The sequence below is a fragment of the Lissotriton helveticus genome, chromosome 11, assembly GCF_964261635.1.
Source record: "Lissotriton helveticus chromosome 11, aLisHel1.1, whole genome shotgun sequence".
In the NCBI taxonomy this organism is placed as follows: domain Eukaryota; kingdom Metazoa; phylum Chordata; class Amphibia; order Caudata; family Salamandridae; genus Lissotriton; species Lissotriton helveticus.
The window spans coordinates 32,888,905-32,913,825 of NC_136072.1; the positions used below are offsets into that span (position 1 = coordinate 32,888,905).

Consider the following 24,921-nt stretch of genomic DNA (forward strand, 5'->3'; position numbering starts at 1 on the left):
AGATCAGCATCAAGGGGTTAACCAGGTTGTAGTTGCCAGGCTTAACCAGGCCAACTTAAACCTACTGGGAAATGGAGAGGGCCAGCACCTCCCCAGATCCCACCAGAGCATTCTCCCAGGCAACAGAAGAGTGAGATCTCCATCAGGGGACTCTCATATTTCTAGTGCCTCAAGAGAATCTCAGAGAGGTATGACTGCCTCTCAGAAGATAGAGCATAAGGCCAGGGTGAGAGCTGTCAAACTCCAAATAGAGAGGGAGGAGGTAGCCCTGGCTCAAGCTAGACTTGCCTTGGCAAGAGAGCAGAAATTGTGTGGCTTAGATGTAACTGGTGGCAGCAATATTCCTAGAGAAAAAGACAGGAGCTATGATAATAGAAACCTGACAAAAATTGTGGCCCCCTACAAGGAAGGGGATGACATCCACAAATGGATGACTGCTCTTGAGAGAGCCTGCATGGTACAGCAGGTTCCTCAGGATCAGTGGGCTGCAATTTTATGGTACTCCTTTTCAGGGAAAGGGAGGGACAGGCTCATCACAGTTAGAACTGAGGATGCCAAAAACTACTCTGTCTTGAAGAGTGCTCTTATTGAAGGGTTTGGCCTAACCACTGAGCAATACAAGTTGTTGTTCAGAGACACCCAAAAAGCACAGACTCAAGACTGGACTGATTTTGTAGATTGTGCCACTAAGGCTCTGGAGGGTTGGTTGCAGGGAAGTAAAGTTTCAGACTATACAGGATTGTACAATCTTATCATGAGAGAACAGATCCTTAATAACTGTACAAACCAGCTGTTGCATTAATACCTTATTGACTCTGATCTGACCTCTCCCCAAGAATTGGGAAAGAAGGCAGACAAATGGGTCAGAACAAGGATTACGCAGAAACCCCAGAACCAAGGTGGTGACCAGAAGAAAACAGACCAGAAGGGTGGAAATCAGAAAGATAAAGAAAAGGACCAGAAGTCTTCAGGCCACCAAAATAGTAATAAGGAGGGTGGTTCCCAAAATGGAAACAAGAAAAAGAAGAATAATGGCCCAAAGAAACCTTGGTGTAATACCTGCAAATCAGTTTCACACTGGGGCAGTGAATGCACCAAGGCAAATCCAGTCCCCACCACTGCAGCTCCTAAAGCACCTGCACCCACTAGTTCAGTAAGCAGTGGTGGAACACAGCCAAAGGGTGTAGTAAGGTTGACCCTGGGTACTGAAGTAGGATCTGGCCTAGTCAGAATCCCTACTCAGGCAGTTCTCCTATTTGATGTGGACTTAGCTTTGTCCACTACAGTGAGTCCCAGTAACCTGGGCAAATATAGGCAGACGGCTTTAATCAATGAGAAACTGGCTCAGGCCTACAGGGACACATGTGCCAGTGTCACAATGGTGACACCTGACTTTGTGGACCCTGGACAGATTGTACTAGGTGAAAGTTACCTAGTGACCAATGCAAGCAACTCCACTACTTTCCATAGTGTGGCAGTTGTGAACTTCTCCTGGGGAGGGGTAGATGGCCTAAAGAAAGTTGTTGTGAGTGCAGACCTCCCAGTAGACTGTCTGTTAGGCAATGATCTTGAAAGCTCAGTTTGGTCAGAAGTGGAGTACAGGACTCATGCAGAAATGCAAGGGATTTCAGCTCATGTCCTTGCAGTGACAAGGTCTCAGGCTAAGAAGTGCCTTCCTGAACCAGTGGTGGATCTTGAAACAATAGACCAACCACAACCCAAGAGAAGGAGCAAGAGAGGAAAGGCTGAGCCTTCCACCTTGCCCCAGTGTGAGGATCAGGTTTCACAGGAAACTGATTCTGCAGTCCAAGAGGAGACTGTCTCTGAGGAACTTGAACCTGACCAGGTTGAGTTTCTGGGGACAGGGGGACCCTCAAGGGCAGACCTGAGGCAGGCTCAATTAGATTGCCCTTCACTTGAACCCCTCAGACAGCAGGCTGCTGCTGAGGCTGCTGGGGATGCCCAAGGTACCCATACTGTGTATTGGGATGATGGACTCCTTTACTCAGAGGCTAGAGACCCCAAGCCTGGTACAGCCAGGAGGTTGGTCATACCTCTGAAGTTTAGGGGTTTCCTTCTTACCTTGGCCCATGATATTCCCCTTGCAGGACACTTAAGCCAGAACAAAACGTGGGACAGGCTTGTTTCACACTTTCACTGGCCTCACATGTCAGAAAATGTCAAGGAGTTTTGTCGCTCCTGTGTCACTTGCCAAGCCAGTGGTAAGTCAGGTGGCACAACAAAGGCCCCCCTCATACCACTACCTGTGGTGGGTGTACCCTTTGAAAGAGTTGGAATAGATATTGTGGGTCCCATGGATCCTCAAACAGCATCTGGGAACAGATTTATACTGGTGGTAGTGGATCATGCCACCAGGTATCCAGAAGCTATTCCCCTGAGGACCACCACAGCACCTGTGGTGGCAAAAGCCCTAATTGCAGTTTTCTCAAGAGTGGGCTTCCCAAAGGAGGTATTATCAGACAGAGGTACTAACTTCATGTCTAGCTATTTAAAAGCAATGTGGAAGGAATGTGGAGTAAACTACAAGTTTACCACACCCTATCACCCACAGTGCAATGGGCTTGTGGAGAGATTCAACAAGACCCTCAAGGGAATGATAAAAGGATTACCAGAGAAGCTTAGGCGGAAATGGGACATTCTTTTACCCTGCTTGCTCTTTGCTTACAGAGAGGTCCCACAGAAGGGGGTTGGCTACAGCCCTTTTGAACTTTTGTTTGGCCACCCTGTGAGGGGTCCACTATGTTTGGTGAAGGAAGGATGGGAGTTACCTCTCAAAAAGCCTAAGCTAGATGTAGTGGACTATGTACTTGGTCTCCGCTCCAGGATGGCTGAGTATATGGAGAGAGCATCCAAAAACCTGGAGGCCAGTCAAGAATTACAGAAAGCTTGGCATGACCAAAAGGCTGTTCTGGTTGAGTTCCAGCCAGGGCAGAAGGTGTGGGTGTTGGAGCCAGTGGCCCCAGCAGCACTCCAGGACAAATGGACTGGACCCTACCCTATCATTGAGAAAAAGGGAGAAGTCACCTACCTGGTTGACTTTGGAACCCCTAGGAGCCCCCACAGGGTGCTCCATGTGAATCGTTTGAAAGCATTTGTGGACAGGGAGGACATGAGCTTGCTCATGGCCACAGATGGGGAACAGGAGGAAGAGAGTGACCCGCTCCCAGACCTGCTTTCCCAGAACCCTGATAATGGTTCAGTTGATGGAGTAGCCTTGGCAGGCAGCCTCACTGACCAGCAACAGATGGACTGCAGACAGGTTTTGCAAGCCCACAGGCACTTGTTTTCCCTCACACCCAGCTAGACAAACTGGTGCACCCATGAGGTGGACACTGGTGACAGTCTGCCTGTCAAGAATAAGATCTAAGGCAACCTGACCATGTCAGGGATTGTATCAAGGCTGAAGTGCAAAAGATGTTGGAGCTTGGAGTGATTGAGCCATCAGAGAGCCCATGGGCCAGCCCAGTAGTCCTTGTGCCAAAACCTCATACCCAAGATGGAAAGAGAGAAATGAGGTTTTGTGTGGACTACAGAGGTCTCAATGCTGTCACTAGGACAGATGCACATCCCATTCCAAGAGCAGATGAGCTCATTGACAGATTGGCTTCTGCCAAGTTTCTGAGCACATCTGATTTGACAGCTGGCTACTGGCAAATCAGACTAGCTGAGGAGTCAAAAGCCAAGACAGCATTCTCTACCCCCAGTGGACATTATCAGTTTGTGGTGATGCCCTTTGGTTTGAAGAATGCACCTGCCACCTTCCAAAGGTTGGTGAATCAAGTCCTTGCTGGGTTGGATGACTTTTGTGCAGCATATCTAGATGATATTGCTATCTTTAGCTCCACCTGGGAGGATCACCTGATCCACCTGAAGAAGGTTCTGGAGGCCCTGCAAAAGGCAGGCCTGACTATCAAGGCTACAAAGTGCCAGATAGGGCAGAGTAAGGTTGTATACCTGGGCCACCTAGTAGGAGGAGGTCAGGTTCAACCACTGGAGAGCAAAATCCAGACCATACAGGACTGGGCTCCTCCAGTTACCCAGACACAAGTCAGAGCCTTCTTGGGCCTGACTGGGTATTACAGAAAGTTTGTGAAAAACTATGGGTCCATTGTGACACCATTAAATGACTTGACATCCAAGAAGATGCCAAAAAAGGTTCAGTGGACAGTTAGCTGTCAGAAGGCATTTGATGACCTGAAGAAGGCCATGTGCTCTGCACCTATCCTGAAGAGTCCTGACTACTCCAAACAGTTCATTGTACAGACAGATGCTTCTGAGTTGGGGGTGGGAGCTGTGCTCTCACAACTTAATCAAGATGGTCAAGACCAGCCCATTGCTTTTATTAGCAGAAGGCTGACCCCCAGGGAGAAACGATGGTCAGCCATTGAGAGGGAGGCCTTTGCTGTGGTTTGGGCCCTGAAGAAGTTGAGGTCCTACTTGTTTGGAACTCACTTCCTAGTTCAGACAGACCATAAGCCCCTCTTGTGGCTCAATCAGAGGAAGGGTGAAAATCCCAAACTGCTCAGGTGGTCCATTTCCCTACAGGGGATGGACTTTACAGTGGAGCACCGCCCAGGGACTGACCATGGTAATGCAGATGGTCTCTCCAGGTACTTCCACTTAGAACATGAAGACTTATCTGGTCAAGGTTAGTTTAATGTCCCTGCGTTTGGCGGGGGGGGGTTGTGTAGGAGAGTAGGGTCTGCTATCCTATGGTCACCCCAAATTTTTGCTTTTTGCTTCACTGGTTTTAGACAAGTGAGGCTGTGGGCCTGCTAATCAGACCCCCAGCCGGCTGTTCTCTCTCTAAATTATTAATACATGTGCTATAGGTACATACCACAATTGGAAATGGACTCCTTGTCAGCCCCTGTACCATGCACTATAGGTGCCCAGGGCATAGGTGCCACCAAGGCCTACCAGGGGCTGCAGCAAATCTTTTGCCACCCCTGGCTGGTTCTTAAATTGACACAACTGGCTGATCACTCAGCTGGGGCAAGGTGGTGTAATCACCTCTTGCTTAGATATAGTATACCTATATCTAAACCTATATCTGGACACATATAAACCTGTGAGTCACTCCTATGGAAGGCCTTATCAATCCTGGAGGCAGAGTGCGTGGTTTAATGTGAGATGGAGCTCTAGCATGAGCTGAGCCTGTCTGCAGCCGTCGGGAACAAATCCCTGAGCAGTTTCAGGATAATGCCATACCATATACTCTTAAGTGCATTATAATCCTCGCGGTTATATAGCAACTTTGGTTTGGCTTTATCAAAACATGTCGTGTAAGGTGTCATACGATTTGGAATACTATCCCCTCGCCAGTTCTGGTGACGGGGATAGCATTCCACCCCTCTAGAGGGGTAAGACATGTTACTTTACTTAAATGCGGTTAATTTCTAAAAGGGCCTCAGATCCACAAAATGGATGCTTCTGCCACAGACACAAGTCTGACCCCCTGAAGCTGACCGAAACTCAGCCCAAGGGGCCTGGACAAAGGGTTTCCTGTCGCAGGGCGGTGTTACAACCCCCCAGACAGGAGATAGTGGATTGTAGCAGGGAGGTTTGAAAGAAACCAGACACTGCCTGGGGAGCACAAGGCTGCCCCTTGCATAATCCGGCCAAACCGGTTCTGGGGCACTCCAGCCCTCGTGCCAGCGCGGCCTGGATCAAAGGAAGGGCGTGTATCCACCCACTTCCTGGGTCCCACCCATAGGAGGGGACCTAGCAGGTAATCCAGTCCCCCAGATTCGAATAAGAGTGGGAGCAGTGCCAATGCACTTCAGATTATCCTGATGAAACATAAGAAACGAAACTCTGGACCCTTCGACATCCTACTCAACGTAGAAGACTGAAGAATCTCCCTTGTGGTCAAGGAGTGACCACCCTGTGCAAACAGGCACCATCCAGCCCTCAATGTCTACTTTGTTGCAGTTCCCGCCGGAACTCGAGCGACAGAGACCAACGAGATCAAGCTTGCCTGCCTTCTAACAGCCCGATCCACCGTCCCTGTAGAGCTGAGACCCGTGGACGCAACCGAAAGCGTGGGGCACGCCATCTTGGAAAGACCACGAGACGCTGACCGTGCAGCCCACGAGTGACCCTCGAAGCTGTACAACGGGGTTTAAGAAGCCCCAACCCTGAGCCACTCTTGCACCGAAGTTCAGCCCTCCACACTCGACGAGTGCTGCATTGGGCCCTTCTGCTTCTTTTGGCTCAATGCGTTGGTCCGGTCACTTGCCAGCTGGCTTGTGGCCCCTGTGCCGACGAAACTTGAAATTCGACTTGCGATTCTGGTTGCTCCAGATTTGCACCAGCTCCCCTGAAAAGGAGCCCCCACTCTGACCCTCCTGGTTCGAGTGAGAAGCAATCTCCCGTTTTCACGTGGATTGCTTTTGCCAAGTGTTGTTTGCTCCAATCTACAAGCCGACAGCGCGAGCCTGCGTGGGACAGATCGTGACCTGCTCCTGGACTTCGTAGATGCCCCAGAGCCCACGTGACAGCGGAGAGAAGCTCCTCGACAACCACCTGATTGCGCCCGACTCTATCCCCTCTGCTTTCAGGTACTTTTCGACTTGAGTCCACCCTTGGACTCCACCGGACACTTCTCTTTCACCCCGCCTGCAGCCCTTTCAGCTCCAAGCACCAAGAGCCAGCGTGACGAAACCCGACTCAACTTCGACCCTGTGCACCCAATTCCTGTGGGTGAGGTAACATTGCAACGCCGGTGTTCCCACACTGGTACACACCTCTAGGGTCTGTGTCTTAAGTTTTGTTCCTCTAGGTACAGCGGAAGTGTCCTTAAACTCTAACTTTGTAACTTTTGCGCACCATTGGTTAACATTGATGCATGCGTGCACTTTCTGCACTGCACCCGAATCCTGCGGGCTTTTCCCGACTTCAGCATTGCTTGTCCCGACTGCTCCCAGCGATTCCCTAGGCCCTAGGCCTAACCACTGATCAAATGGTCCCTCTTATACCATTTTTTTAGTATATGGTTTGAGTGGCCCCTTGGCCTCATCCAAAATTGTGCAACTTTGTGTGTTATACTGTGCTTTTGATTTAACGCTTGTGCCCCTTTATTCATAAAGAATACTGGGGATTGTTTTTAGTAATAAATACATATATTTTTATAATATATACTTGTGTGGTGTCCTTTCATTTGATATTACAGGATTGTATGTGGTAAAACAGCTCGCTTAACACGACCTCTTAAGTTAAGCCTTTAAGGCTGCTTAGTCCATGCTTCCCCTAGGATAGCTTGTCTAATAAGGTTGACTTACAACCAGACACCATAAGGGTTGTTTGGACTGATACAAGGTGGTTCCAGAATTGGAAACATCATATATCAGGCCAACTTCTCACAGGCTAGTTCAGGTGTTTACTGATAAAACCAATGTCATGTGGTATTGCTACAATTAGGGTGGGGTGGGTGGGGTCTTGGACTCTATTCAATAGGGTCTGTGTCTCTGGACATGGCCTGAACATCAGGTTATTTTAACGAAGGAGTCACAGGTCATTGAATCTCACGGTCCGCTCCTGATGATATAGACAAAATCTCTGCTAAAGATAGCAAGGGCCTAAGCCCCTTGTGCCTCTAAAGGCCAACAGCAACACTTGAGGCAAGAATTAGTATGTATGCATTCAGTTGTGTCACCTACACAATATGTATTTTATACTAAGTGTAAAAAAATATACAACTTAGAATTTAAGTTAAGGTAGGGAATTATTCTAGATGATTGGCAGAGCATGGGCATGGCCTTCACAGGAAAGTTTGATACAGCCAACTGTTGATCATACACTCTGCCTGTAAAGCAAAGCCCCAAAAAAACATAAATAGTGAGATTTGAATGCAGAAGCTCAGAGAGAGGCCATCCTTAAAGAGAATGCAAGAGACTAATCACTAATTACAACAAGCATTTGCAATGCCTCAGTCTCGCCTTTGGAACCTTATATGTATTTAAGAATGCAGCATATTAGCCTGGGTGCTAAAACATCTACTGTTCTTTAATATGAAGGGAAAGTAAGCACCAAACTGCGTGACACGCCATGTATGGGAACGCATGGAGTGAAATATTGCCTTTTAGCGGGAAATGGTATAGTCCAAAGCTGTGTTTTTAATATAGAATCCGGGCCTTCTGTGGTCATATTACTTAAAATACAAGATTTGAAGACAATGTCTATGGACCAATGTCTGTGTGGGTAGAAGGACATGGAGAAGGTAGGTAGCATGGGAGGCAGGCAATGTGTGGAAAGCTGGACACAGGAGACCTTAGCATGAATTAATGTACCTCACGACAGGATCTTTGTAATTGGGTATTTATATTTTTGCCATAGCTCACGCCTACTTGTAGTCCCTCCTTCAGTTCAGTCCTGAAGAATCATGTGCCGCTACTTGCAACCTACTGTAAAGTCTCAATCCTTACACATTTCCCAGGAAGCCTTAAGAAGAGAAAGCAAATTTAAACTTGATTTGCCATCTTATAAAAAAGTAAAATGAAAAGGATGAATAAGAGAGGAATGAGATTGATTAGTAGTCCTTAAAATGGCCATCCAGTGATGAAAAAGAACAGCTCTCTTTACCCAGCTCTGTTATACTTAGAGTAAGAGATCTAGAATGCTGCTTTATTTGACTATGTCTTCTGGGGCTTTGAGATAGTACCAGTTCTCTATCACACCCCTGGAACCCATTAGCTGGAAACAACCGTGGGAGGCAAACCAACTCCCTAAGATATGTTGTGGATGGGCACGGCTAATTGTGTTATGCAGCAGCAGAAGACCAAATTATGTGGCAGAGTTGACCAAATTACGAAAGTTCCGTTGACCAAATTATGTAGCAGAGTCGACCAAATTATATGGTAGAGATGACCACATTATGTGGCAGAGTCAATCAAATTATGTGGCTGAGTTGACCAACTAATGTGGCAGAGTTCACCACATTATGCAGCAAGAGCAAAGCATGCAGCCCCCCTTTCCATTGACGTGCCCTTCCCATCAATAGAGCAATCCTTCGGGTGCAGTTGGAGGGGAGATGACATCGAAGCTTAATGGGGAAAATATTCATCATTATACTCTTGAAAGTACATTAACTAATAAAAAGAAAACATTTACTGAATTAGCTCATAGGTCTTCCTTAGTACAGGTATGTGTAGGTTGCACAAACATATCTCAATTGCAGCCATATGCACCCGGAATATAAACAAAGCCACATAACAGCCCAAGATCTCAAATTAAGCACTTTTATAGGTCAGAGAACGCATGCCCAAATGCAGACCCGTAGTTGCTGAATGAATTCACAGGTGGGTGGGTGTGCAGTGGATGAAGCTTGGTTGGTTGTGGAGGCAGGCATGTGTGGGTGCACAGGTGGATGGATACCAACATTGGCGTGGGTTGATGAATCTATGGGTGGATGGATACACAGCTGTGGGTGATTAGGAGAACCTAATCTTACTAATGTTGGTCATTTGCAACAACTTGTAACTTTCGCAAACTTAATGGCAAACTTTTGCTTTGGCTTTAGTGCTCATGCGCCACCATGGTGCCTGTGCAGTTAAGCCACCTGAGCTTGACAATCTGTTATATGGTGATGATAAAATGTGCAATATATACAGGAACGGGGTATGTGAACTGCACAGTCATATTTCGATGTTTTACCTTCAAAGCTCCTGACGAAAAAGTCACCCACCTAAGAAGAGGCATCGAGTAAAGGAACGGAAAATCAGAGCAGTTTCCTTCAACTGTTATTCGTTGAGAAAGAAAACCGTAGTGAAAGCCACGTTACTTCAAAAAAATAGTACATTTTGGGAACCTCTTTATAACTTCAGAGCTCTTCAACCAATATTTACCTAATCAGACAGGCTCTAAAAAAGAACAATTCTGCCATTACCTCCCAATTAGGTGAAAAATGGTCAAAGAGACCAAAGTTATTGATCTGATAAAATTGGCATCTTCTATATACATAGAGACATTGGGGCAGATTTATGAAGGCCTTGCGCCGCTGGTGCGTCACTTTATTTGACGCAACGGCGGCGCAAACAATGCACCCTATTTAAAACGTGACGCATCTAGGAGATGCGTCACGTAGTAAAGCCCTGCGCCATAAGGAGGCGTTCCTGCGCAGGGGGGGCGTTCCTGCGCAGGAACGCCTCCTAAAAGTGGCTGAGTGAAATCTATAAGATTTCACTCAGTCACTTTCAGGACAATGCTGCGTCAAAACCCTGCGCCTGCTTGAAGCAGGCGTAGGTCGTGACGCAGCATTGTGGAGATGGGGCATCCCCGAGCCTTGCTGGAGCTGCGTCGCGCTTGCGACGCAGCTCCAGCAATGCGCCACCTTTACGGCACAGATGCGTGACGCATCTGTGCCGTTTTTGCCCCATGGTGAGCCGCATTGTAAATGCGGCGCACCATGGGTGGTGGAGCAGCAGCGCAGGATGACTGGCGCATCCCTGGGGATGCGCCAGTCCAGGGATGCGCCAGTCATCATAAATCTGCCCCTTTGTCCTTAATTGGCAGAGGTGCAAATGTCGTTCGGTAATTTTACTCAACCGAATATAAATATCTATTAGGGGACAGGAAGGTTTCAGACCTTGCTGCCGGGATGTGAGATTGGTTCCAATGCACATGAAAGGGACCCCAGTCCATGGACAGCCTTTCTGGTCTCCCACCTCACTAGAGCTTCTGGGGCAGATTTATGAAGGCCTTGCGCCACGTTTACGCCGCTGTTGCGTCACGCAAGGCGGCGTAAACGTGGCGCATCCATACGAACGATTTACAACGTGACGCATCTAGGCAGATGCGTCACGTTGTAAAGCCCTGCGCCGCTTGTGGGCGTTCCGGCGCAGGGTGGGCGTTCCGGGGCAGGTGCGCCTCGCAAAAGTGGCTGAGTGAAATCTATAAGATTTCACTCAGTCACTTTCACGCCAATGCTGCGTCAAAAGCCTGCACCTGCTTGAAGCAGGCGTAGGTCTTGATGCAGCATTGGTCAGATAGGGCACCTCCGAGCCTTGCTGGAGCTGCGTCGCGCTTGCGACGCAACTCCAGCAATGCGCCGCCTTTATGGCACAGATGCGTCACGCATCTGTGCCGTTTTTGCCCCATGGTGCGTCGCATTGTAAATGCGGCGCACCATGGGTGGCGGAGCTGTGGCGCACTGTGGTGCACATTAACTGGCGCATCCCTGGGGATGCGCCAGTTAACATAAATCTGCCCCTCTGTATCGAGTATTATGAACAACAATGTGACAGTATCAGGCAGATCACACAAGCGAGGAGCTATAATTGTATTAAAAAGTAAATAACAGCTGGTCCAGAACACTCTCTCGGTAGAAGGATAACTAGGAAATTAGATGTGTGTAAGTTTCTCCGCAGTCTGTACGCGCAAGAGAGAGCTTGGATGAAATAAGCATCTCGAAAATAGGCAAAGGAAATTGCTTTAATTAAGAAACACATTCATCCCCCAAGTTGCTGCTTCCAAGGCCGGAATGTCCATAGCGGACACCAGGCGTTTCCCTGGTAGGCCACTAGGGTGGGGGCCGTTTTTGTTACCTGGGGTCGGCAATATCGGCCCCTGTAACAAAATCGTCCGAAACCGGCCGTGACAAACTGCTCGGCTGCACTCCCCCTCACCCCAGGGGGGGGGGCAGATGTGCAGTTTGCCAGGGCCGGTTTCTGTTCCCAGTCGGGCCCTGGCAGCTTCCTCGACAGAGACTGTGTCCAGCAAAGGAACGAGCCAACCATAGCGCCTTGAACCCAGAGTGCAGTGCACTAGCGGGAACTGGCATCTCATGAACCAAAATCACTTACAGAGCTACAAGATAATGCCAGGAAATTGATTTTATAAAATAGTCTACTACAGCATTTTTACATAATGTCAGTTTTACAAAAAATAATACAAATCCATTAAAAAGAAGTTAACACGATGTATGTAGCATATACGGTATATTAAAAGGGAAACATCCTAAACAACGAAGTTCAAACAACGACTTACCTTAACAACGAAGTCTTAACAACGAAGAATCACATACAACGAAGTCCTGAACCATGACTTTTCAACATTGGGGCAGATTTATGAGGCCCTTGCGCCACGTTTACGCCGCTGTTGCGTCACGCAAGGCGGCGTAAACGTGGCGCATCCCTACGAACGATTTACAACGTGACGCATCTAGGCAGATGCGTCACGTTGTAAAGCCCTGCGCCGCTTGTGGGCGTTCCGGCGCAGGGTGGGCGTTCCGGGGCATTTGCGCCTCGCAAAAATGGCTGAGTGAAATCTATAAGATTTCACTCAGTCACTTTCAGGCCAATGCTGCGTCAAAAGCCTGCGCCTGCTTGAAGCAGGCGTAGGTCTTGATGCAGCATTGGTCAGATAGGGCACCCCCCCGAGCCTTGCTGGAGCTGCGTCGCGCTTGCGACGCAACTCCAGCAATGCGTCACCTTTACGGCACAGATGCGTCACGCATCTGTGCCGTTTTTGCCCCATGGTGCGCCGCATTGTAAATTCGGCGCACCATGGGTGGCAGAGCAGTGGCGCACTGTGGCGCACATTAACTGGCGCATCCCTGGGGATGCGCCAGTTAACATAAATCTGCCCCAAAGTCCTTTACAACGAAGAAGCAGACATATTACGAAGTCCACAGGAAGTATATGAGGTACATCACTTCTCTCCGCCCCCCCTTTGATTCGGCAGTGTTGGGGTGTTACATCGCTCATCAGACTGATGGTCTGATGATCAAGAATTCTTTGTATTCTTTAGCCACGCCCGACTTTTAGTCAAAAGGAAGTAATCACAGGAAAACATTAGCAAAATAGTGTCTTTTTAGTGTTTTCAAGATCCTTACATGAAAAGGAAGGAAGGACACTGTAGTTTCACACAGACAGTTGCGTTTAAGAGTTAACAGCCCTCGAATAATGTGCAATTACTACTCGTAAAAGGCTGACTCATTCGCTCTGTGCAGCTGGCCTGTTTACTAGAAAATACAACAAAGACATTTAACCTTCATTGCTCCCTGAAGTGCTAGAAATCCGCTGAGACGGGGCAGAAACGTGTACTTCACCCGGCCTCTCGTCTTTACTTTTAAACCTCTCTACACCTTGCTCTAAATCCATCAGGCAGACGTGAATAAAAGGCTCTACCTGTGGAAATCCGACTAGAAGGATTTGGGCCGTCGCCTTTGAAGTTTTCGGTCTGAAGGCCCGAAGCCGTGACCCCTGGCTCCGCGGTTTAATCATCAGCCAGGTCAGCTTTAACACGTTTTCAACAAGGATGAATTAAGCAGAGGTGTCACAAATCCCAAAGGCAGCCTGCAGCTGGGCTCAGACCCCAGTGTCATGCAAAGCTTGTTCTGCCCACCCCTTTTATGTCGCCCACTTGGACTTAAAATAACTCACCTCGGAATGAGCCAGTTCTCAGCTCACCCTTCAGACTGTGTGTAGGAACAAAAGTCCAAAGCTGTTTTATTTCAGCCTTACGAGTTTAATGTCCTTGATTGTGCTTGCGCAGAGGGGCAGAGCTTGATGTGTTTGTGTTCGTCAATTGTTAGGTGCTTAAGCAGATAAGCACAGCCTTCCATCTCACTCTGCTTGATTGTGCTCGCTGATGGACACAGCTTGTACATGTTTATTTAAGAACATACTGGCGTCAATTAGTAATGAGTCATTTAAACCTTTTTTTGTGGTTTAGGAAGTCGCTGTGAAAAAGTAGTGGTTAAGCATTGTTCGTTGTTCACCTTTCGTTGTTCAGGAAGTCGTGGTTTAGGCAGTAGTTGTTAAATCATACAATCTCTTTTGTGGAATGAAATGGCGTGATATTCTGCATCTAAGCGCTTATCCACAGCCGTGCTCAAATCAGCAAAGCAAACTAAGTTTTCTGAAGCTGTTAACACTGCTAAAGGTTTCTTTAGCACAGGATACAACACACGTTGTGGGGAGGGCGTAGAAGTACATGACCTATACATCTACGCATCTGGGCAGCAATAGGCGCTTTAGAATAATGAAAACATTAAGCGTGCCAATGTGCGTGGAGACCTATTGCTTAGCAGGTAGCCGGCGAGGCTCCGGTCTCCTTTTCCTGGGGTCCGGTGAGCCTGCAGGTCTCCTCCTCTATTTGCTGGCACATGGGAACTTCCTCTGCTTCACCGTAAGCTCCGCCCAACATCAGGCAGCCTTGCCTGAGTTCTGTATTTCTCGAGGCAGCGGTTCTGGCCGATCTCGGCAACTCTTCACAAATGTGGGGTGGGCACCCGCTTCTCAATGCTCACAAATGCGGGGTGCGCTCCCACTTCTAAATGCTTGTAAATGTGGGATGGGCACCCGCTTCTCCATGAGCCCAAATGCGGGTACACAACTTTAAAAACAAGCATTGGTAATGCAATGGAGCTCACATTTACGCAAGTCCTCTTGCATTTTAAAAGGGAGTACGGGCGGGCAAAAAGGCACAAATGGAAGTGCGGGTGGTAGTGTTCCAAGAAGTTATGGACTGCAGGAGGGGACGGGGAGAGTCACGGGAACAAAATAGTGTTTATAGTAAAGGGGCCGATAGCCATGGAAGGACACAAATGACAATATGGCTGTCAGGAGGAGGGACTAACAAGCCTAAAACGAATGGGAAGGCTGCATTTAGGACCTAAGCCAATACAAAAAATGGGTGGAGAGTGGGCGGAGCTTAAACAAAGCTTCCACACTATAGTATATACTGCATGTCTCAACGAGACAGTGCACGAGATGCCTAGGCAAGACCTAAAAAGGCCATGTCGATAGCGTGATGCCTTAATAACGCTAGGTGCAACTTTATAACACTTGTGGCATTATAAAGTTGGTTCACTTGTTGGGCAGTTATTTCCTGTACCCGCATTTTGTGGCATTAATCAATTAATATATTTTAAACCTGTATATCTGGTTGAGATTTGTGCCAAATTTATGAAAAGCATTCTCTTACAGCCTACTGTCTTCCTCCAACAGCACTGATCACAACTGCACAGGTGGACACAGATAAGACCACACATTCTGCAACTGTGAGCACACACGTGGCAGCAGGAACTGAAAATGCAACAGAAGGAATTCCAACCATAACAAAAAGTGACACTTCAGAATTGTTTAAAGGCAGTGAGAGCTCAAAAGCAGTGGCATCCACAGCTAGCACATCCTCAACTCAGGTGACCAAAGCCGTCTCCACTGAGAAGAGCAACAAGTCCACAGAAGCAGTGCCAGTAGCAACAGGCCCAACACCGTATCCTACCACTTCCTCACTTTCAATACCTACAGATCAAACAAGCACAGGCCCTTCTACTGTTGTGCAAGTAACATCTGCCAAATCCACAGAGCAAACCAATTTAACTTCGGAAGCCATTGCAATAAGCACAGTATCTACAATATCATCAGCCACCATTACTGAATCATCTAGAGCAACACATGATGCAACAAGTGGTACGTATGCACACAGTTTTGCCACTTTCATGATAGATATATAATGCTTATTTTATTTCTTAACATTGAAAAATGTAAAGCTTAGAATTTGAGTTAGTATAGTGAATTATTGGAGAAGGTTGCCAGTTTGAGGGTAAGTGCCTATCTCAGGAGAGGAAGACACTTGCTCATACTGAATGCAGAAGCTCACAAATATGGGACAGTAAGTCCTGGCCATATGCATGATTCCAAATAGGCAAAGGAGGAAATAGGGTTATCGGTTCAAAAGTAAGTATTCGGTTGTGGGAGTTGATATTCTGGGGTTAGATTCAGGGGTCCCCCAGGGTCAGGGATGCACTCTTGTTACACCCTCAGCAGCACCAGGGCGGCCTGGTGTGAATGTCCAAGGTTATCCTATGAGGGATAGGGGGCCTCCAGTTGGTACCTGTTAATGAGCAGGCCACAGTGTTGTGTTGAGTGGGCTAAAGAACGGTGATGGATTAAACCCAGATCTTTTGACTGGATGTGAGTGTTTGATTGATTCAGATGCTCCGTTCATCACCATCTCCTTTTGTACCGCTTTTGGCCGCCATAAGTGTGGCAGGGTATGCTCAGACGTGAGTCCCTTGCTCACTTTGCCACTGGATTCAAGCAAGCCGGGCTGAAGACGGCTGGAATGCCAGAAACCGGTCCTCTGAAGCTTATTTCCGGTCCAGGGAAGGCATGGCTTGGTAGTTCGGGCTGGACTGTTCCCATGAGGCACAGGGTCAGACTGATTTGCATATAGCCATGTCTGAACTGGGGTGGCAGAGTGGGCTAAAGAACGGTGATGGATTAAACCCAGATCTTTTGACTGGGTGTGAGTGTTTGATTGATTCAGATGCTCCGTCCATCACCATCTCTTTTTGTACCCCTTTTGGCCGCCTTAAGTGTGGCAGGGTATGCTCAGACGTGAGTCCTGTGCTCACTTTGCCACTGGATTCAAGCAAGCCGGGCTGAAGACGGCTAGAATGCCAGAAACCGGTCCTCGGAAGCTTTTTTCCGGTCCAGGGAAGGCATGGCTTGGCAGTTCGGGCTGGACTGTTCCCATGAGGCACAGGGTCAGACTGATTTGCATATAGCCATGTCTGAACTGGGGTGGCAGAGTTGGCTAAAGAACGGTGATGGATTAAACCCAGATCTTTTGACTGGGTGTGAGTGTTTGATTGATTCAGATGCTCCGTCCATCACCATCTCCTTTTGTACCACAGTGTTGTGGGAGCAAAGCTCCTGGACTTAAGCTCTGGGTAAATGGGGGTTCAAGCCAGCACAAAAGGTGCACCCTCAGCCGCACTGGGCCGGCCGGGTGCAAAGTGCTGTTTTGGTGTCGGGCTCCCTGTAGCTTTTAAAGGGAGGTCTCCGGTTTGCAAACACACTGCAGGCTCGGGGACAAAGGTCTTCTGGGTGCGACCACCACTTGGAGAGGTAAGTTGGGATGCTGGGAGTTGGTTACGCACCATCGGTTTGGCCACCCAAGGCCGCGGAGCGTCTGGTGCTGGGGTGCCTTTTAGGGTTGAATCTTCTTGCCAGCTCCTGGTCGCGGTTGGGGGACCTTCCGGATTTAGGCTGCAGGCGTCGGCTGGAGGCTTGAGGCAGGTCAGGGATCACTGGATGTCGGGTCAGGATCACCAGGGAGACCTCCTCATGGTGTTGGGCCACTCGAACCTCGGTTCGTGGACGTCGGGTGCAGAGTGGCACAGATTCGCCGTTCCGGCTGAAGCCAGAGTTTGTAAATGAAAAAAATCTGCTGTTCACAGGAGACACAGTCTTTGGGATGGAAGGCAGGCAGGTCCTGCGTGTTTCTCAAAGTTGCTTGCGGCAGGACACACTAGGGCCTCATTTATGAGAAAGCAGCGATGCGTCACTTCACAGTGCGCACTCCTTGCGACATATCTGATGTGTCATATTTAATGTATGACGCATCATGTCGCAAGGAGTTACAGATACGTCAGTATTTCTGACGTATCTGTAAGCGCAAAAGTGACGCATTGCTAGAGTGCGTCACAAAAGTGACGCAACTCCAGCAATGCTTCCTTTCACATGGGGGCAAGCCCCATGTGAAAGGGCTTGCATCATTCTTACGCCTGCTGTGAGGCAGGCGCAAGATTTTGACGCAACAGTGTCCTAGAAGTGATGCAGTGAAATCTCATAGATTTCACTGCGTCACTTCTACGAAGCTTTTTGCGGGGAAACGCCCCCCCTGCATACATTATACCTGACGCAGGTATAATGTAGCGCAGGGGTTTACAAAGTGACGCATCTGCTTAGATGCGTCACTTTGTAAATAGAGCGCAACAGGAGGCATGTTTTACGCCGCCGATGCGTCACAAAAAGTGACGCATCGGAACGCAAAACTGACGCAAGGCCTCATAAATGAGGCCCCAGGATTTTGCAGGCGCAGGTTCGAGGTGGAGAGAGGCCAGTAGGACTGGGGCCAAGTCAGTGGGTGTCTTTCTCTTATTAGCTGCAGCACAGCTGTTAAGTCCTTCTTCTTTTTTTCTTCTTTTAGTTTCTTGTCTGAGTAAGCAAGTCTTCAGGGGTGCCCCTAAATACTAGATTTAAGGGTGTTACAGGTTCTCCCCGAAACTTTTAGCTTTTTCCTAGCCTGTTTCTGGACCCTGGTGGTAGTGATTTTAGGCCTCTGCGCACTTTTTCACTGTGGTACAGTGTAAAGTGCGTGTGCTCTCTGTGTATGTATGGTGAGTGACCTGCCCTCCCATAGGAATGAATGGGGAATATGTATGCCCATGGTAATTCCTGATGTGTGGGGAGTGCAGGGTCGAGTTTGATATGTGCGAACTCATGAGATTGAATGCTGCGTAATGGTGTATGCGGCATGGTTGTGTCTAGTCTAGAAGTGCCACTTTGAGAAGTTGGCATATTTGTGTAATTTGTGCCTGGCGTGTGATTGGCTGGTGAGCCTGGCCCAGAGTGCCTGGGCCTGCTTGTGGATTGACTGTCTGGTTTGAGGGTGACAGGGGCTGCAGAGCCCCAGCAGGTTGTCTGAGTCAGCCCGTGGATGAAAGGCAGCATCTGCTGCCAAGGAAGTGGGTGGAGATAGCACCTGATAGTGAATGAGGCTGTGCCTGCCTGCCACAATGCAAGCTCCACCTCCCCGCTGGGCGACTGTCACCTCTGTCCCTGATACTGAAAGGACTTCCCTATAACCAGTTCTAGCTGGTTCTCACACTGCCTGCACAAAGACTTCAAAGACTTTTCTGTGTATAAGAAGGGGCTGTGTCCCCTTCCAAAATGTTCTTGTTTTTGGACTTGAATCTGCCAGGGGCGTGCTGCTGCTTGGGCTCAGGGGAATCCCTGGGCCCTGCCCAGCCCCTGGACACTTGATGGACCTTCCTGGACTCCTGGGGGACCCCTCGCCTTGCTTGGGCTGATGGGGGGACTTGGCTTTGCCTCTTGGAAGGCTCGGGACCATTGGCAGCATGGAGAAGCTGCATTTTCCTTCAAGAGACCTTTTTCCTGCTTATAGCGCCTGAGAGCGCTGCATTTCATTTATAGCGCTGAGTGCGCTTTATTTTTTGCCCCCAAGCTCTTAGTAGCGCTTTTATTGCTATTATCGAGGGTGCCCACCCCTCACGTTGTGCCTTGAGTGGAAATCACCGCCGCCGGCCCGGAGATCGTGTGAGGGGGCGCTGTGCCCGCCTCCCTGCCCAGGGCCGCGCTGCCATTGGCGGCCCTGCGGGACAGGAAGACAGGCAGATTCCTTGGTGACGTGGGTGGGGCCTCGAGGCGGTCACTTCTGCTTCCTCCCTGCCCGGGGGAAGCCTGTTGCTGGTTCGTTGCCGGTCTCCCGAGTGGAGAGGGAGACCGGAAATGCTGGCCGCATGGAGGGGGCCCCGGAGGAGCTGAAGAGGAGAGGCGGAGGGGGCCCGAGGCACATTGCCGGTGCCTGCCCCCGCCGCAGAGAGAAGAGAGACTGCCGCCGGGAGCCTTGCTGGCTCCACATTGAGTCCCGGTCCCGAGACGGGGGACTGGGCAAAGCAAGGAGAGTCCGTGAGGAGCAGGAGCTCCTCAGATGCCGCCGAGTCCGCCCACGCCGCACCGAAGACCGGCGAGAGCACATGGAGCAGCCCGGTGAGTGTTGTCGGGCCAGGGGGAAGCTCCATGCGGTGCCGATTTGAGGCACTCGAGTCAGGGCGGCCCCAGATGGCAGTGGGCTGCCCCACCGCATTCTTGTTTGGCCCACGATGGCCCCGGGGGCATTGTTAATGGTTTTAGAGCCCTGAGAGGCTCCTGGGCAGTTGTGAGATTTCGAGTCCCCCAGAGAGGGACTCCAACGACGGGGCAAGATTTGTTATAGAGCCCTGAGAAGCTCCATGGGGGCGCAGGTCGGTGCCTGTGTAGGCACAGCGTCTGGGGGCATGTTTGTTTAGAGAGCCCCACGGTGGCCCAGTTGTTTCAGAGCCTGAGGGCTCCATGGAGCCTATTTTGTTTTAGAGCCTGTGTGGCTCCAGCAATTGACTATGGGTAGTCCCAGAGCCTGTGTGGCTCCAACGTTCTGCGCAGTGTTTAGTGACAGAGCCTGTGTGGCTCCAGCAGTGGCGCAGTTTGCGCCTAAGGGTCAGTGAGGACCCTGTCGCAGTTTGTGATTCCCAGCTGCCCAGTAATTAGTGGGCAGCTGCACCGTTTAGGTCTTGGGATGTTCCCAGGTGCCCAGCAAGTAGTGGGCACCTGCACCGTTTAGGCCCCTGACATTGGGACACAGGTCGTCCTAGCCCCAACAAGGCCAGTTGGCCTAGGGACTGCCACAGGTGGTGGCTTATGTAGGTTTTGCGCAATTGTGTGGTTTTTCCTTGCACCTCTGAATGTTTTAGGCATCATGTGTCTTTGCGCTATTGAGTTGTGTCTTTCTTTCCCTGCGCTGCACCTCTGAATGTTTTAGGCGTCATGTGTCTCCTAGCGCTGCACCTCTGAATGTGTTTGTGATGCATCATGTGCTTTGTTCTTAACACAGCTGAATGTGTAGGTTTATGCATCATGTGTTTCCCTTTACTACTCCTCTGAATGTATATTTATGCATCATGGGTAATGTGTTCTTGTTTATACCCCTAAATGTATTTTATTCTTAGGTGGTTGTTCTTTCTAATACAGGTGGTACTAGTAAGGTCCTGGTCCCCTGCGTGACATTCTCCTAAGGTGTTTAGGGTTGCGTAGGTGGTACTTACCTGTTCCCAGTAGTTACTGGATGTGATTTATAACTGTTATTTTATATTCTTTTATTCTAATTTCTGACAGTATTTCTATTTCTAAAAGTGTTGATGCTGACAGTGGCCCATGTGGCCCTGTCTTGTAAATAACCCCTTATGAATATTGCCCGTGCCAGTTGGCACAATGTACATGTGTGATTTCTATCTGATGTTTTGACAATACAGAAGTTATTTTTATATAACCTTGTGTGGAGTCTCTTTTGTGGTGTGCCTAGTATGTTGTTGCTGTTGTGTGCTTGCGCAAATGCTTTACACATTGCCTCCGAGTTTAGCCTTACTGCTCGTGCCAAGCAAGCTACCAAGGGGGGTGAGCAGGGGTTATCTTGGCGTGTGACTCCATTGCCCTGACTAGAGTGGTGGTTTCTGCCTGGCTTTGGCGTCAGCCTTAGCCTACCAGAAATAGCCAGTTCTAACACATGGTAAAAGGTTGGGACCAATGGGTCCCTTCCCTTGGGTTGGTACACCCCCTATTATGCCACCCTCTAGTGGTAGGGGGCATAGGACTCATCCTGGTTGGCTGAGTCCATCCATCTGCAAGATGTCAGGTACTGAGAGTTGCGCTTCACCTTGCCTCCCCCACCTGAGGGATGGAGGTGGCAGAGGTGGGCACATCTCTCTTCCTCACTTGTTTTTCTTGCCAGTTCTCCCGCCCAAGGTGGTGATCGGAACCAGTGGGGACCAGTTGCTGGAAGCAGGAAGTGGCCTGGGGAAGCTCACAAAGGCGGCAAGCCTTTGAAGCTTCCCCTTCATGGACACTGCCCATCCTGGGGGAAGAGGCTTAGCACCTCGTCCTAGGATGTGCATTGTTTCAGGCGCCCGAAAGCAGCAGGCTCGCGACCCAAGGGTCCAGAAACATGTCTGGTGGTGGGAGCTGAAAGAAGCCACTCTGCTTGCACACTAGTGGTAGGTCATTTTTCAGGGGGCATCTCTAAGATGCCCTCTGTGTGCGTTTTTCATTAAATCCCAAATTGGCATCAGTGTGGGTTTAATGTGCTGAGAAGTTTGATTCAAAACTTCTCAGTGTTCAGTGTAGCCATGATGGTGCAGTGGAGTTCGTAATGGCAAACTCCCAGCACCATATACTCTTAATGGCAGCACTGCGCTTACAATGTCTAAGCATGAACTTATCAACAAACAAATGGAGAGAAAGACTGGTGACTGCCTATAGTTGTCTGACCATGCAGTAAAAAGATGTATCCCCAAAGACTATGGTTTATGACAAAAGCTTCACACTTGAGCCAGTAACTAAAGTTGGTTGATGTCTGTTAGAAATTGTTTTTCTGGTTGGTAGAGGTATGCACCCTTTCCAAGCAGGAGCCAAACCCTTGTGTGTGTAAGTCACTACACAACCTAAATTATCCTTTGCTCACCCTCTCGTAACTTGGCACAGTTTAGTGAGTCTTAACTAAAGAGGCAATTTGTAAAGTATGTGCGCAACACTTAAGCAGTAAAACAGGGAAAACACCACACAAAAAGGATCCACACCAGTTTAGGAAATTAGAACTCAATTTAATAAATAAAACAAGACCAATAAGGACAACATCCAATCAGTAGAAGTCAAGATATGAATGTCTAAAGAATAAATGCAAAAATAGCTCTTAGAGGGGAATAACACCTAAAGAGTTAATTGGTTGCACTGCACCAGGACAAAGTCAAGAGTTCAAGCTGACAGCAATAGAGTGCGGGCCTGATACTGGACAAAAAAAACATAAAGGTTATTGATTGATTGAGGCTACTGGGCTTCATCGCCTCCTGCATCCTGTTAGGAATAGATCAACATTGGCATATGCAAGCTTTGCTCAGGGATTTGAAAACCCAGTAAGCACAACATCAGGGAAATCTCTCTGATCTGGTCTAGATATAGGAGGAAACTGCAAAAGACCTGCAGTAGTGGCTCATGAACCGTGATTGGGTCAACAGCAGACCTCTCTCTCTTCTCCAACCAGAACTCACAGTAGTGAAAGTTGTGTCACTTCTGGGTTGGGGCTGCCACTTCTGAGAGGTGGAGATCAGAGACCTTGGCCCCCGGCAGAGGCTCAGCTCTACATCAGTCTCAACTGAGAGCGATCTGACTGGCATTGAAAGCCTTTTTGCCTTCCATCATGGGAAGGCTAGTTCTGGTGTTCACCGCCAACACCAACGCCATGTGGTATTGCAACAATTAGTGTGGGGTGGGTCTTGGACTTTATTCAATAGGGTCTGTGTCTCTGGACATGGCATGAACGTCAGGTAATTTTCTTTGTGGTTCAACGTCTGGCGAGCTCTCTGATAACCAGAGCATATTAACCCGGCCATCGATGCCTAGCGGATCACATATAGCGTCTTCATCCAGAGGTGGTGTAAGGTCTCTTTCAAGAGTGGGAATTTGTTAATCATATGTGAGAACGTGTAACTACTGCACGCTGGCATTTCCGAGACGGCTCTTGCTTGGAGACACATTTCGTCTCAAGTGGAGCTCAGGACACCTATATTGCTTTCCGCCGATACCACTCCTATCCAGCATTTTCAAGAAGATCAAGAATTACCAAGCCCAAGTCATCTTAGTGTCTCTGGATTGGGCCCAGAGAGTATGGTATCCTGAACCTCTGTTCCTGAGCACCTGTTCTTCAGTCAGGCTACCCATTTGGGAGGATCCACTGTTGCAGCGACCGGACAGGGTGCTGCACCTGAATCTATCCACTCTTCATTGTCATGCGTGGAGATTGAGCAGAAACAGTTATGGGTTTTGATCGCCCTCCGGAAGTATGTGATGCCATTCTGGCAGGCAAGCGTTCTTCTTCCAAGCCCATCCACGCCTGCCAAAGGGACAAGACTGTGGCTTGGTGTATCTCCAAATCAGTTGATCCTCTATCTGCACTGTTGTATGAAGTTCTCCTTTTTGTTCTTTCCCTGGCCCAGCAAGGCTGTGCTTTGGGCACAGTCAAAGAATATCTGTCCACTATTTCCGCTTTCCTACAGTTGATGGATCAACCTTATATGTTTCCTCCCATGCATTATGACCCAATAGAACTTGAATTTAGTGGTCAACTCCCTCATGTATTTCCCTTTTGAGCTGATGCACAGCTGCCCCTTATGACTCCTAACAATCAAAACAGTTTTCCTTGTGGCAATAACATATGCCAGGGGGGCTGGCAAATTACAAGCACTTTCTATTGACCCTTACTACACTTCATTCTTCCCAGACAAACTGGTTCTTAGAACCTGAGCATCCTTTTTTCTAATGGTGGTCATACCTTTGGACTTTGGACAAAACATCAACCTGCCTCCCTTTTTTCCCCCTTCTCATCTTTCTGAAAAAGAGGAGAGACTCTACCGTCTGAATCCAAAAAGACCATAATGGTTTGATATTGATCATACCAAAGAATTAAGGGTCATATTTGGATTTGCTGTGTCAAAGAAAGTTAAGGCAACTCAAAAGAGAACCATCTCCTGATGGATCATTCTTTACAGTAAGATCTGCTACACAATGGCCAGGAAACCGCCCCTGAAGGCTTAAGGGCTCACTTCACCAGGGCTACAGCTGCAACCACTGCGTTAGCTAGAGGAGTCCCAGCGGGGATATCTGTAAGGCATCTACATTGGCATCACTGCACACATTTGCCAAACTTTACAGCATCGACAGTCAGGTCTGATGAGATAAACACTTCACCCTTTTGGTCCTTCAGGACTTCTTAGTCTAAAACAGTCCGCAGACTCACCTCAGGGGAGAGAGTGCTTTGGGATCTATTCTAAGGTAAAGAATCTGTGGCTAGAAGTCCCTATCAGATGAACAAGTTCTTACCTTCAGTAACACCTTACCTGGTAGAGACTCTATCTAGCCACAGATTCCTTACCTTTAACTTGATAGTACAAAATGGTAGTGGGGAGGCTCCATGCTTCTGGTCCGGAAAGCTGTCAAGAACTGAGGTCAGTATACTGCAGCTATATAGGCAACGTACACATTATTTACGGTGCAGACGTCACCAAGCATGCCACCAGGAGCCAAACAATGACACCTACTGGCGTAAAAGGGAATTGCTAAAAAAATGTACAGATCCAATCTCACGCTTGGGGATATTCTAACTGCGGCTAGATAAAGTCTTTACCAGATAAGGCGTTACGGAAAGTAGGTAACTTGTTCTATAGTCCTGTCAAAAGGGGATTCTTTGATGAATCAGATTTGCAGATTTAATGCTGAATAGACAGGCTACAGTGGTAAGCCTGAAGTCATGTTTTTACTGCTGCTGTAGAGGGTGGCACAA

General features: G+C 48.7%; 1 protein-coding gene across 1 annotated transcript in view; it reads left to right on the forward strand.

Moving 5' to 3' along the window:
• LOC144792796 (uncharacterized) overlaps positions 1–24,921 on the forward strand; it is an 844,113-nt gene that overhangs the window by 488,345 nt on the left and 330,847 nt on the right. The window contains exon 47 of the mRNA XM_078667999.1: positions 14,973–15,437. Within this exon, the coding sequence (XP_078524125.1) occupies positions 14,973–15,437 (465 nt within the window). The remainder of the gene's footprint in view (positions 1–14,972; positions 15,438–24,921) is intronic.